This window comes from Poromitra crassiceps (genome assembly GCF_964638095.1).
Source record: "Poromitra crassiceps genome assembly, chromosome: 18".
In the NCBI taxonomy this organism is placed as follows: Eukaryota; Metazoa; Chordata; class Actinopteri; order Beryciformes; family Melamphaidae; genus Poromitra; species Poromitra crassiceps.
This window is the reverse complement of record NC_139636.1, coordinates 28,727,147-28,742,786: the sequence shown is the minus strand read 5'-3', so window position 1 is coordinate 28,742,786 and position 15,640 is coordinate 28,727,147. Positions and strand designations below refer to the sequence as shown.

The window sequence follows — 15,640 nt, the reverse complement described above, 5'->3', positions numbered from 1 at the left end:
ATAGTTGGCGTTCTTCTATCATTCCTCTAGCTTCTAGGATTTCTTTTTTTACATTTGACTGCAATTCACAGTTGGTGTCACTGTCACACATTTGTTTATTTGTTTGTCTTATGTTTTGTCTCTGGTCTTCCACCTTCAGGGCTCCAGAGGTCATCTTGGGCCTCCAGCCTACTGAGGCCATGGACATGTGGGCCCTGGGTTGTGTCGTGGCCTACATGATCCGGGGTAGCCCCATGTTCATGTACAATAATGAATATGATGCCGTAAGTACATACCTATGCCTATATTTGACTGTGCAGTTACTCATAAGACCACCAGGTGGCTTCTTCCACAGACCCATTATGGAGATGTGATGTAGAATCTATGCTAATGTGCTGCTGTATTGTCTTTCCAGATGAGATGCAACGTGGACACATGGGGGGTTCCAGAGAACAAGATGCTGGATGCTGGAGTCTACACCTCCATGTTCTTCAGGCAGGATGCGGGCATCTGGACACTGAAGGTATTGTAACATCCTCCTGCTTTGGCTCTGTCTGTTTTTTCTTTTTCCACAATTCTTTGAAGATTGTTCAAACATGTGTGAAGAAGTATCTCATAGGCCTACGTTCTGTTTCTTTAGTCACCTGAGGAGTTCACCGGGCATGGCGGGCAGGGGGGCACAATAGACATCCTGTCCCCATGGGAGATGCGCTTCAGGCGATATTTGCTATATGTAAGTGCCCCCTGTTTTCTTAAGAAAATGTGTGTGTGTGTGTGTGTGTGTGTGTGTGTGTGTGTGCGTGCGTGCGTGCGTGCGTGCGTGCATGCGTGCGCACGTGCGCGCAAGTTTGCCTGTTGCCAGTTCTAGTTTTCCCAGTACCAGTGTGTCGAGCCCGTCAGGTGTCTGCGCATGGATCCACTAGTCTCCCGCCCAACAATCTGGTCACCAGGCCAGTTTCACATAGCCTACTATTATACGTCTATGAAACCACCCACCCATTATGGCAACGTCTCTGACCTCTGTCTGATTAGTGAACTCTGAGTCACACTGCAGTTGTCTCTGGGGGTGTGGTCTTAATCTGAATGTGTGCTGGCCCCGCCCACAGGCCTAATCTGGGCATATGTCCTTAAAAGCATTGATGCTGTTTCAATTATTAAGCTTCTTCAGCAGCTTCAAGCCATGGAGAGGAAGATTAGTGAGGTTATTCTGTGTGTGTGTGTGTGTGTGTGTGTGTGTGTGTGTGTGTGTGTGTGTGTGTGTGTGTGTGTGTGTGTGCGTGCGTGTGCGCGCTCGCGTGCGTGTGTGTGACAGGCTGTATTTGTGTGTTTTAATGAGATGCTTGTGATTCCCCTCCATTGTGATTCACCGGCCTTACAGGTCAAAGGTCACTATCATGCTAATGTGAAACAGAGATGTCATCGTGTGTGTATGTGTGTGTGTGTGTGTGTGGGGGGGGGGGGGGGGGGGGGGGGTCACATCTGTGCACGTATGTGTGTGTGTTCCCATCTGTGCACTGCACATGTGTGGGTGTTTTGTGTCTGTTTTATTTCTGTGAGTACGTGTGTGTGTGTGTGTGTGTGTGTGTGTGTTTAATCCTGCTGTGTCTGTTTATGTGCTATAATCCGCCTATGTGTGTGTGTGTGTGTGTGTGTGTGTGTGTGTGTGTGCATGCAGCAAAGTAATCCTCCTCCATCTTTGTGCACGTGACAGCGTGTGCCGCCTTATACGTCAGCATGCGTCACAACCATGTATGTGTGTGTGCATGTTTGTGTGTGGGTATACTCGTCCATCAGACTCCAGTTTCTTCTCTCTTTCTCTCTCCCACTCTTCTCCCTCTCACTCAATCTCTCTCTATTTCACTCACTCTTCATTCTCTTTCTCTCTCTCTCTCATTCACTCACTCACTCTTCTCTCTCTCTTTCACTCACCCCTTTCTTTCTCTGTCTCTCTGTATGGAATCCTGTCGGGCTCGCCGGCAGGACAACCCACCACTCACCCTGGCTGTAAGTGAGTGAGTGAGTGAGTGAGTGAGTGAGTGAGTGTGTGTGTGTGTGTGTGTGTGTGTGTGTGTGTGTGTGTGTGTGTGTGTGTGTGTGTGTGTGTGTGTGTGTGTGTGTGTGTGATGTGCATGAGAAGCGAGTGGCTGACGGACAGGCGGACCTTTCCCTCCAACACTCCTCACCTCTACAGTAAGTGACTCCACCTGCATTTACATGTTCTGAGGAGCATCCTGCATATTCCCTGCCTATCCATGATCAGACTAAGAAATCATCTCTCTCTCTCTCTCTCTCTCTCTCTCTCTCTCTCTCTCTCTCTCTCTCTCTCTCTCTTTCTCTCTCTCTCTCTCTCTGTCTCTCTCTCTCAAACCAAACTGTTACACTTTCTGTGAAAATGTTGAGCTGGATAGAGGGTTGGTGTGCTGTTTTGTGTCAAACTTTCCAGCCTCTTGGAAGAGTTTGATGCACCAAAAAGAAAGAAAATGGATATAGGCTAATACTTTAAATTCAAGAAAGCAAGTACAGTATTATAAAACTGAATCAAAGAAGTTGTGTAAATAGTAATCTGGTGAATAGACACAGCTTGTGTTCTTCTACCTGAGGACATTGGACCATGCTGCCCTCTACCAGCAGGGAATGGGAGGCAGGACCTCGTCAATTTGCCATCCAGGGTGATGGCTTTCAAGACAACCTATTCTGAACAAATACCCCATATTATAATAAAAATAAAACTAATACTCAAGCTAATAAAAACAAAACATTTTTAAACAATAAAAACTCAACTGAAATGATCAAACCCACTCTGGAAACTAATGGAAACTAAACTGAACTGAAAGCAACAATGAAAATAAAAAAAATACAAATACAAATACAAAACTATAACCTTGGTCCAGTCTCAACCTCTTCCCCCTCTGGGGATTGAGTCTGATTGATTGAGTCACCCACCAAGAAACCCCCCCCCCCCCCAACCCCCCCCGTGCTCCCAGCCTAAGATGGTACATTCCCTGGTTGTCGGTGTGCACAGCCACAGACACAGTGCACCTCCCCCAGGCGCACTACTGTACTTCAACTCTCCAGGACAGGAGGGAGGATAGAGGCTGCGCTGCAGCTCTGTCGCACACTGATGCCACAGATTGTCTAATTAGATTAAGCAAGGCTTTCCTGAGATAATCATTTAGCCAGTCCTTTTTCATTTAGCCAGTCCTTTTTTTCCCTCAAATGAAGCCCGCTGCGATCGAGCATGGGCTCTCTGAAGGTCACATTTTATTTCTAAGGAGACACGCACTTTGGGAATAACTGTCCACAGATCTGTATACGGACGCCCGTTGAAGCGCCGAGGGGCTTGGATGGGCTTATGGGGGAGTTTGTGGAGTTGCGTTTGTGACGCTGCCTCATAGCGGACTACCGGTAATACCTCCTGTTGCTAAAAGGAGGGCAATGGAGGGGGGGGGGAGTTTTTGTAAGTAGAACCTTTTATTTTTTCCTCAATGCTGTACTGCTCAAGGGGAACAAATGTCAAAGGCTCTCTCAGGTGTCATGTTGCTGCCAAAACTATAGCTTTGCAAAGAACTGTTTGTCTCGAGGGCTTGCATAGAAAATTGGCAATATAATGTTCATCAGTTATAGTCTGAAGTGGATTGGCTGCTGTTTTTGAGTGGTTGGTTGAATTTCTTTTCCTCTTTTCTAAGTTTTAGTGATGCTCTGGTGTTGTCGTCTGTTGTCTCCCTCCATCACAGCCTTTCACAGTGTTTTCCATGAGCATTTGTTCAGCCTTTTCATCTTAAACATCACAATCAATCAACACAGGCCTTTTAGCAATGTCACCTGTAGTGTGCTCCCTGTGCCATGATGTACATGTAGTTACATGTACAGTATATGACATAAACAGCAAGGTTTTAACAATTGTCCTTATTACATTTTTGTAATACTATGATATTATGATATTTATATTGATTTAAATGATGATATTTACATTCTTGAATACTGACTTCAGTTTTCAAGTCAAGCGTTGGCCGCACAAAGCTTTATAGTGCCTTAGTGTCAGTTAATGATTAACAGTAGTTGTAGTTCTTTCTAAAGGCTTGGTGTCAGAGTGTGTTGTACAGGTCTGCCACACACAGGCTTCTCACTTCAAACAGATTAAGTCAGTCAGACGACTGATCGACACAGATTAGAATTTAAGACACATAGATCATATCACCTGCGTGGAAAAAATAGGGGTTTCATTTCAGAAAACCTTGGTATCCTTGTGAAAAATGTTACTCAATGTTCATTGCTCAAATAAATATGCAAGTGCAATATGTTCAAACACTTCTGTTTTGCACACAGAAAGGTTTGTCAGATTGTCAAATGTCAGATTTTTAGTTATCTCTTCCACTAGCTTGATTATTTAAACAGGGTCTACAGTATGTATATTGATGTTTACACGTTGTTAGGTATTTCTTTCTTAATACGGTATGTTGAATACAGTGCAGTAATGCTCCTCTGGTCTCTCCGTACCATTTTGTTCTAATTCAAAGACAGATTGGTTTTCCTGTAAACTCCCAAGCTTCAACCAGCCTTTCTTAAACATTTTCAGGGTTCCTACTAGGGATGTTCATTTTGAAAATTTTCCAAAATCGATAATCGGTGAAAATGAACGATCAATTATCGATTATCGATCATATCAATACTTTTTTCAATTTTCAATTTTCAATTTTCAATTTTTTTTTTACAAAATGAATGCCTATGGCAGAAAATACGAAAGACAACGTGTTCTCCTCAATGAATTCTTTATTGCAATGTGTCTCCTCTCCAACACTGCTGTCCCCGGCGCATGCCGGTGTGAATTTCCCATGTTTAAAACAGTTTTGTTGGCACAAAGGCCCGTGCCCAGCCAGAAAACTAGAGACTATATGAAGCTCCACCTCACGTTAGTCGGCTGTGCAATGGACTGGGGCGAGGAGGAATGAATTCCACCCAAACCTAGTCAAAAATAATAATAATAATAATAATAATAATAATTAAAAAATCGATCCAAATGCCACAGGATCGATTCCAATCCTTAACGATCAATTATCGATTTTCGATAATTGATGAACATCCCTAGTTCCTACACAAGTCTGGAAATCTATGCAAAACAATTGTTTTCCAGGCCTTGAAAAGTTTGGGACTCACACAAAAGCATTTGGAAAATCATGGATTTTTTAAAGATAAATTTGTGCCAATGTACATGCAACTTGGTAAGTGGTAAGTGACCCCTGTCATTTCAAATATTCTGGTATTTGTCACTGTGAAGATCTTCATCTTCCATGGAGTGATATGGCACTGGTAGTTAGTAAGACAACTACGTAAATTGTATTGAAGATTAAAATCTTCAAATACAATTAAGGATAGAATATCTGGAATAAGTAGCTGAGCTCAGTAGCCACAGTAGAAGACTGGTTTACTGGGCAACTCTCCTGGAGTAGCTGGGGTTTCAGTGCCTTGCTTAAGGGCAGTTTGGCAGCAGTTGGTGGGGGAGGGGAGTTTTTCCCTTGGGAGGCTGCGAGGATCTCTGTTGATCAAGGTCAAATGTTGCCAACGATGGCCAAAGTTTCAAAATGGCAACCTCCTGATCTGATATACACCACGATCCACCTCAAGGTACGACATAGCAGCACACGCGGTGTCATGATTTATGAAACGCTGCGTTGTAAAATGACCTTTGAAAATGAAATCATGTTATTTGTAGCGTACAGCAAATACTTGCAGTCCTAATGCAGTGTTGTGGCATTACAGCAGTTTTACAGGAAACCTAAGTCTTTTATCTATTCCATTTCAGATGTAGCCTTCTAACTTCCAACTGATCTCGGCAGCCACGATGACACCGCGGGCGAACAGGGATCACATCAAAATGGTTTTCTATGCATCTCACGCTCTGGAGTCAAGCAAGCCAAGCCCCTGAGGAACTGCGGTGGTTTATGGGAAACACACAGGATTGAGCCAGTGAGTACTCTTCAGGAAGGCCTGTCTCTCACCACCACCGCTGTTTGGTGGGTCCCAGAGAAAAGATGGCCGCTAACTCTTTCCGGGACTCTTTCCGTGGCTCCAAACATGTCCGCCGCGCCGAGGCCAATCACGATGCAGACTTCAGCTGCTCACTCAAGGAGCTTCGCTCCCTCATGGAGCTGCGGGGCCCGGAAGGAGTATCGAGGATCCAGGAATGTTACGGAGATGTAAACGGACTCTGTTCTAGACTGAGGACGTCCCCTGTCGAAGGTAAATATGCTCATTGCTCAGTGTTTCATTTAGCCAGAAGATACATCTCACTCAGTCCAACCACTGTCTGTCATGATGAATTGTTTGTTGTAGTTCAAAACACACTTTCAGTGCTTGTATCAACAGTTCAGATCCAGGTTTGAATGCCAGCTATTAATTTGTCTAGGTGACTGTTAATTTACCCTGGGCAGGCCACCCAAACACAATCAGTGTATGGGAAACCCTCTGCACTGTATTGTACAGTATATAAGGCAGATAGCCTATCATTCCGAAGCCCCGACAATCCAAAAACTCCATGCCTGGCTCCATCCACAACTGTGGCTTCTGACAGCCTTGACCTAAGCTTGCTCTAACCCAGCGGTTTTCAAAGTGTGGGGCGCGCCTCCCCTGGGGGGTGTGAGACAACTTCATGGGAAGCGAGACGTTACGGGGGAGAAATGAAATCAGAGAGAAGATAATGCGCAGTCAACTTGGCCATGCTTCAGAATGCCTGCGCAGCCTCCCCCGGGCGAATCAGTCGGGGGCAGAGCGCCCGCAGTCTGGCTGCCTCTGTTGAGGCGAGGTGAGCTCAGGCTGTCAGGGGAAAAGCTAGGGAGAAGGAAATCGATTCTTTTTTAATGCATGTTTCACAAATCCGATCATGGCAGTTCTTTGTATGTAAATCAAACACATATGGCCACATATGCTCATGTTTTTGTATCTGTTGGGGAGCTATTTCCGACGAATTCTACGAGATTTATGGGGCTCCGGGCTCGAGAACTGTCTGCTGCGCTGGCCAGCCTGGCTGCAGCACACAGTCCATAGGGGTTGAACATGCAAAGAATGCAACATTTACCCTCAATACACTGCATTTTATTATAACCCAAGTTATAATAAGGTGTTGTTGCAGAGTTACCTGTGAAATTGCTGTGGCTTTTTGGTTTGGTGGTTTGCACACGGCACCAAGCTCTACCGTCCATGCCTTAGGGTTATTGGGGTGTTCTTATGCTCATTATAAATTGCCATCACACGCATCCAATGCAATTCATCAACATACGACTGGCTGTCAGTGCACGTTTAATGAATCCTACATAGGATTTCCTTATTTTCCTCTTATTGCTTTGTGCAATAACAAATATAAGAGAAAAATAAGAAAACATTAATGCATGAGGCCCAATGAGTTATCATCAGGGAGGTTTGACAGACCAATGTGCCCCAAGTTCAAATCAAGCAAGTATTGCTCTAAATGTAACGGCGTTGTGTTGATGGTAATTGCAGCAACCCATGTTTTTGCCCACGGGTGGATTCAAACTGCCGACCCCCGGCTTGCAAGGCGGACACGCTAACCACTACACCAAGAGAGCTCGCTCCCTTGGTGGAGCTTATTAACGGGCCTTTATCCTGGGGGAGTGAGTTTAACCAACCTACTCGCTACCTGACGGGACTCACGAGGAATTGGAGCTGATTCACTCGGTTACATAAAGAAAAGATGAACAGAAAGAGTGGCTATTTATATTGATTGGCTTATTAAAGCAAAGCCGCATAGGTAAATTTGAAGGTAAACAGGAGGCTACATAGTTTTGTAAACTGAAAGTTTTCAAAACTACTATGCCACGAGTTCACTCTCGTGGCAAGAGGACGGACGCAGAACCACAACATGATTTGAGAAATGACACAGAGTCTTGTATTAAACAGAGTAGTTATATATTTTTTGCTCTGTGGAGCATTTGGATCTCTGCACTTCTCTGCGCTTCCATGCAGAAGATGACCACAGAAGTACTTGGACTGTGTCTGTGTGCTGACTAGGGTTGGGTACCAAAACCCGGTACCGCTATGGTACCGCTACCTTCATGACCGGTACTTACCGGACCGGATTGCAACACAGATTCAGGTGCCCTTATTTAGGTGCCATGCCCGAGCAGCTGAGTGAAATATCCGCCCTCCGGTGCTCCGAAACTGGCCATGCATGCACCTTCACTAACATTATTGTTTGGTTCGCTTTAAATGGGGGGAGGGAAGTATTGGTTCAGCCACCGTTTAGGCACCCGTACCATTTTAAAAGTATCGTTTTAGCACCAGTATCGGAAAAATATGTACTCACCCCTCATGCTGACTTGACACTGGCTACCATCAGAACTGTCTGGCACATGTTTGAAAATAATTCTAAGTGGGTATTTTAAACTAATTGGCTACATCAGGACAATTCAGATTTATGTGAGATTTGTTATCAGTCATAGAGAAGGAAACTAGGTTGACCTTTTTTGTAAGGATTATTTTGGGGGCATTTTTGCCTCTAGACAGTTCACAGTGAAGCGAGATAGGAAAGAGAGCGACAGAGGGATGACATGCAAAAATGCTCCCAGGACCCAGGCCAGACTTGAACCCAGGACATCTAACCCTTTCTAAACCTAAACGTAACGCTAGCCCTACCCACCTGAAGAGCCAGGTTGACTTTAAATAGTCAACTGTGTGCCTGTGGATCATCCCATGTGGCAAACCCCATCCATTTGGGTCAGAATTATTAAAATTAGATTAAAGATTAAACCCCATCTTTATTTGTCACAAACACCATCATGCCATGCAGACACGTGCACGGCGGCCAGTACACACACACACACACACACACACACACGCTTTGGAGGCGCAGTGAAATTTGTCCACGTTTGACCCCTCCTGGCTCGTCCTCCATGGTTCAGGCCAGGAGCAGTGGGCAGTTGCAGTGAAGGGCCCGGGGACCAACTTCTTCCAACCACCGGGGTTATATACTGTATGGAGGAACCCCCAGGGGAGCATGGGGAGAACATGCAAACTCCACACAGAAAGGCCCTTTGACGAGATAGCCCACCTGGCCGTATAGGCACTGAAGACATGATGGGACAAACCCTCAGCGCCCACAGCGTCTCAGGCAGGAATCGAACCCAGGACCTTCTAGCTGTGAGGCGACAGCGCTAGCACTGCGCCACTGTGCCCCGTATTTGTGAATACTATTTGATTCCAGTCTTAAGGTCCTTACACATCAAGAGCGATGCGAATATACGGCACGAAATTGCGATGCGAGTTTTGACCCACCTGTCAATCACAGCCACAGATGTGTACACGTCGGAAGCGAATTTCTGAAAAATCGACCGTGGTTCGAAAAAATAAACACCGCAATAACCCTGGGCGAAACTTCGCCGTTGGTGTGCACGGTTGCATTGACTGATATAGGTTCGGAAAATATTATTGACGTGCGAATTAATCGCACGAAAAAAAACGTGCTCGGTGTGTAAGGACCATTACTGTTGTAGCCTAGGACTTGGATAATGAGGATGAAGTAAAGTCAAAATTGTCATCGGCTATTGTTGATTGCATGATTCAGTCACTGGGGTTCGCGCCCCCCCCCCCCCTCCCGCCGCTACCCAACCCAACGACAGTGCGCACACATTCACTCACTCACTGAAATAGTTTTTATAGTTTATATAGCTTTCTAATACATGAAACCATTGGTATGGGAGATTTAATCATCAATGGAGGAAAACAAATATGTTTGACAATCAACCCGCGATCCCCCCAAATAATCTCGTGACCCCATGGGGGGTCCCGACCCCCAGGTTGAGAACCACTGATTCAATGGGATGGTATAATCTGTGCTGTGAGCTAGGCAGCATGATTCACCGGGGAATTATTATTCCTTGCAGCAAGTGTTGAGTCTAGGAAATCAAAATAAATTGAAGATTCAATTGTGATCAGATGTAGGTCATGCACCTTGAAGTATCTCTTAGCCATTATTTAATGAAACATGGAAGTCTTTCTGAACCCTATAACTTAATCTGTGTGTGTGTGTGTGTGTGTGTGTGTGTGTGTGTGTGTGTGTGTGTGTGTGTGTGCGTGCGTGCGTGCGTGTGCGTGCGTGCGTGTGTGTGTGTGTGTGTGCGCGCGCGTGCATGTGCGTGCGTGTGTGTGTGTGTGTGTGTGTGTCTGTGTGTGGCTGCGCATGTGTACATGCGTGTGTGTGTGTGTGTGTGTGTGTATGTGAACCGTTCTATCAGCCAGCAGCAGACACAGAATCCCCCTCAAGCAGCAAACTAATGAAACCGTTAAAGAAATAAATCACCAGTGATTGTTCGCCTGTACTAACTCACAAATATTCTTCTGGCCGGTCAGATGCATTGAAAGTTGTACTGTATTGAATTAAGCGTTGCATATTAAGAAGCCCCCTCAGCCACACACAATGGATCACAAATGAGAAATGTCATGCAAAGAAAGCTGAAATTCTTGCTATGCTGTAGGCTATAGAGAAGACACAATGCAAAATGTATTAACCACTAACACACCTGCTTCAAACACACTGACAAATCACAGCCTTTACAGATATTCTCTTAATTAATTAAGCTTTTTTCAATGTAAGTAATAAAAAGTTGGAACTATACTGCTTTGCCAGAGCAAGAGCAGTATAGAGCCAAAATAGCACAATTGGTAAAACTGAGGCAGTACGGTAGTAGGTAGGGGTGGGGGAAAAAATCGATACACCACAGTATCGCGATATTTTGCCTGACGATATTTTATTTATATTTTTTACCATTTTTTTTTTTTTTTTTTCTGCAGGCCATGCCAGGCCAGGCCACCGGGCTACTATAAACTTTAGTTCCAAGGCCAGCAGTAAACAAACGGTAGCATATTTTCATTTTGTTTTAACAGTAACAGTTTTGTCATAACAGTAATTTACAAATTCCCCAGTTACTGAATGGGCTGCACAAGATGTTTTGTGTAAGTGAAGTGAAGTTGCAAAAGCTATTAAGTACAGTAGTCCACACACACACATCCAGTTAAGGTGGACTGTAAGTAGACTGTAACAAACAGTTCAGTTTGTCAGGTGCATGCAACTATGACATGACTTTATGAAAGTTGTTGGTCTGTCTACTTGACAATGTTGCTGCAATAAAATGGTTGAAGTCAGATGTACAGACTGAAAAAATGTTCTTATATAAACCAGATGTTGACAAAGTTTTCCTTTGGGGACATCATTTGCAGTTGAAAAAGTAAGAAATCGCAATATATCGAAATATCGCAATATTCAATATATCGCAATATCGAAAATATCGCAGTATCGCAATACTATCGTATCGTGACTCAAGTATCGTTTCAGTATCGTATCGTGGGCATCTGGTGATTCCCACCCCTAGTAGTAGGTAATCCCTATTTATGAGTAGGGAAAATGCACCATAGTCTATCTTACTACTCTAAAATCCTATTCTGACCACTGCAATGTCTTACCCCAAAACCTGACAAATTTCAGTCCTCAAATTCCACCAAACAAGGTGTTGTAATCCATTGAAAAAGTCCTTGAATTTGCTGTTGGCTGTTTGGCTTTTGTCTTGGATTTAGATTCTGCATCCATCTTTGCACCTGCAGGAGTGCTCTTTTATATAAAGGGTCCACAGGGAACGTGTATTTGAGCAGCCAGCGATTTCTGCAATTCACTCTCTATAGAGCTCAACAGGCACATGACTTTTTGTGGCGTAATTCATTTTCTCCGTAGACATTTCGATAAATCCTTATATAACAAGTTTTAAGGCTCGAACCAAGCCAACCCGTGACCTACTGAATCATGAGTGACCATAAAGCATTCGGTTTAAGCAACAACAAAAAATACGGGAAAATAAATCGATGTTTTTCCCCGTTGTTATTTTTTGTTCTTGCTTAAACCGAATGTTTTATGGTCACTCACGATTCAGTAGGACACATGTGTGACATGTGTGTGTCTGTCTCTCTTGTGTGTGTGTTTGTGTGTGCATGTGTATGCCTGTCTGCCTCTTGTGTGTATGAGTGTATGTGTGTGTGTGTGTGTGCGCGTGTGCGTAGGTGTGTGTGTGTGTGTGTGTGTGTGTGTGTGTGTGTGTGTGTGTCTTGTGGGTGTGTATGTGTGCATCACTGATGATGTCACAATGCCTCTGACATCACTGATGATTATCTTGGAAAAGAAGACTGCTCCATAGGAGGATGAAGCTGAGGAAGCAGGTGACAGTGTGTGGAGGAGGGGCCATATTCTGTGTGGCTGTGTTCTCACTCTACCTTATGCTGGACCAACATGACCCTGCAGGACGACGACAGAATGGTGGGAAATTCCCAAGGAGTCCGATCTCAGTCCTGCAGAACCATATAGAGCAAAACCACCAGATCATTAGTCACATGAAGGACTCTGTGATGGAGCTCACAGACACAGGAGCTGTGTCTTCCAGTGGCCACCTGCCCTTCAGGAGTGCCAATGGTTCTTGGGTGCTACCCTTCGATGGCCGCCCCACCTTCCTTGCCTTCAAGCCCCAGGATTGCCAATTTGCTGTAGGTAACCGTGGTCAAGCAGAACTTAAGATGTGTACTCCCTCCTGAATTTTGCCAACCCTGATGGTGGTGTGTGGAAACAGGGCTTTGAAATCACTTATGAGCCTGGAGAGTGGGACAATGAAATATTGCAAGTGTTTGTGGTCCCACACTCCCACAACGATCCAGGCTGGATCAAGACCTTTGACGAGTACTTTATGGACCAGACACAACATATCTTAAGCAACATGGTGCTGAAGCTGGCTGAGGACCCACGCAGGAAGTTCATCTGGTCTGAGATTTCATTCTTCTCCAAGTGGTGGGAGAGCGCGGACGTTCAGAAGCAGGAGGCCATGCGTAAACTGATACTTGGAGGGCAGGTGGAGATTGTGACTGGAGGCTGGGTTATGACGGATGAAGCCAACGCTCACTACTTTGCCATGATAGACCAGCTCATTGAAGGACATCAGTGGCTGGAGAGAAACCTAGGTGTAACTCCTCGCACTGGGTGGTCGATAGACCCTTTCGGCCATTTCCCTGTCATTTCCCTCTCTCACGCTGTTGTGCCGGATGACCACCTGAAACCCCATTTCAGATAGCAACGTCACTCCCACCTCTCTCTCTTTCTGAATTGATGTGTGAACTGATTCAAACCCCGACCACGTATTTCCACCTCTTTTTCTCTCTTTTTGTGTGTGTGAGTGTGCGTGTGTGCACACCTGACAAATAAATAAATATATATATACCATATATATATATATATATATATATATATATATATGTATATATATATATATATATATACAGGACAAACAACACCATTATTAGTCTTTTATTTTGAAATTTGTTTTATTTGACAATTGGCCGGATTCTCTATGCCTTGACTTCCTGTCTGGTATGATCTGCTCTATTCAGCTTGACAGATTTGCTTGCGGCTCGCGGAAAAATAGAACAGACGCCGAACAGAAGCACAGCGCTCGCTCCGCGGCACGGCGCGACGCGAGCAGTGTGGACGGTCAGATCAGTTAACATGGGCGCCGAATACAAACTGGCTGTGCTCCACGCCGCTTCGCGCCGCTTCGCGCCCTGTGTGTTTTGGCCGTTATTGTGGTCGTCTCCGTGGATTTTGCAGCCTTTCCAAAAACAACAACCGACCGGCCGAATCACTCATCAGATACAACTGAGAATCAGTTTTTTCCAGTGCAGTTGAAAATCTCATTTAGTTCCCCCCCCCCAAGAATTTTATTAAATGTGTCTTTGTATCCCTGCGAAAAAAGGGGGAAAAGAGGGGTGCAACCAAAATGCTGTAGTTGTGGAGGAGTATTTTTGAAGCATTTTCTGAACATCACAATTTTTGGCGATTGCATTTACACTTCGAAACCAAAAAAGTGGTGTTCATTTGTGAAGATTATCTTGAACACGAAGGCTGCCGTTTTATAAACGTTTTTTAACCTCAGACCTTATTTCAGCCATCTAGGCAAAATCCACATGCAAAAATCTCATTGACTTCCAGACGAGGGAACCCAGCGCGAGGGATGCTCCTCAGGTTGGCCTTCAAAAAGACCTCATCCCTGTGGTACTCTATTCCATGGCTTGTATTGTAGGTTTAAGCAATATAGCATGAGAGCAAGTGTGTTGTGGCGAATATATCCCGCTGATAAGCTGTTATCCCACGAGGCCGCAGGCCTCGTGGGATAACAGCTTATCAGCGGGATATATTCCACAACACCACGCAGCTCGAGTGCTATATTGCTTTTATAAAACGGTTTCCAAGTACAATAATATAATAATAATAATACTATAAGTCCGACTGGCATGGTATTCTGATAGAGTCAGTTGAAACACTACTGTAAGGCGGGACCGCAAGAACGTGCGGGTGATTTGATTGGATCGTTCTGGAGACTGAAGTTGACATTGGCCAATCCTGGCACTTGCTGAGAAGCTGAGAGCTTTCTGGAAACCCCGACAGGCAGCTCGAGCGCAGCGCTGCATCCTCAGCGCTTGCTGAGAAGCTGAGTGCTTTCTGCAAAGCCCGACACCGACTAACGTTACGGGGTTAAATGCGGGGTTAACAGCCTTTTTTTTTGCAAAGAAGACATTAGCCCGCATCTATTCTTGTACAAAACATAATTTTCTGCGAAGTATTAGTAAAGTTATAAGCGAAGATCGATTCACAAGAATCTGACAGCTGTCTCCGCCATTTGTTTTTTTTGAGGTAACCAAAGGCTTTTAGTAAGAGAGTTGCCATGGCAACCAATAACCCATGGTTATTGGTTGCCAGCATGAGACAGAGTGCCCTCCAACACCTGACACCATGGCCATGGGTTATTGGAGTGGGTTACTGGATTTATACAATGGCTGTGAACCAATCAGATTGCTTGATTTGAGAGAGCCGTTTTATAAAGAGAGATAACAGTGAAACTATGATCAAAACTTCTTCTGCATTCTCTAAATGTGTTAACTTCTTGGCAATAATTAATTTTGTTTTTTTTTGTTTTTTTTTGCAATTTGCAATTTGCAATTTTCAGAACACCAACAAACAAAACACACAAACACACTCAGATACGGGGAAAGAAAAGAAAGGGCGATAACCATACATATGACTCTCCAATATCACAATGTGGTGCCACCAGCTGCACAAGGTGCCAAAAGATGCTATGCATGTAATCTCACACAAGGGGGTCCATGAGAGACCAGCTGGGCAAGTCACCTGTCGCCTCTAACCTCATCAAGGTACGCCAGAAACGGGCCCCAAATAGTTAGAAATCTCTTAAGTGAGTTGGTCCTCAGGAACCTGCTGAGTCTCTCCATCCGTATAACAGAGATCATGTCCGCCAGCCACAGCTGAAAAGAGGGTGGAGAGGGGGACTTCCATTCCTGCAGAATGAGTTTCTTCGCGACAATTGTGCCCTGTGTCAGAGATTGTTGCACAGCTGTAGGGAAGTCGAGAGAGGACTCTGAGCAGCCGAAGATGGTGAGCTCTGCCTCCGGCTGAAGGGTTATTTTGTAGGCCTTAAGGCTCATTTATACTCCATTTTCATACGAAAATAAATACGTCCGTTCCAAATGGTGTAATCGTCACTGCTCACATACTTCCATGCGTCTTTCACGTTGGTATCATGTTAATCAATACATTCACCAGTGGGCA

At 44.7% G+C, this 15,640-nt stretch overlaps 1 protein-coding gene across 1 annotated transcript in view; it reads left to right on the top strand.

Annotated features, from left to right (window-relative positions):
- Positions 1 to 6,008: 6,008 nt before the first annotated feature.
- Positions 6,009 to 15,640, top strand: part of LOC310792541 (plasma membrane calcium-transporting ATPase 1-like) — a gene marked incomplete at both ends in the record, with an annotated part of 48,804 nt that continues 39,172 nt past the window's right edge. Inside the window, one exon of the mRNA XM_083654230.1 lies at positions 6,009 to 6,216. Coding sequence (XP_083510356.1) covers positions 6,009 to 6,216 — 208 coding nt within the window. The remainder of the gene's footprint in view (positions 6,217 to 15,640) is intronic.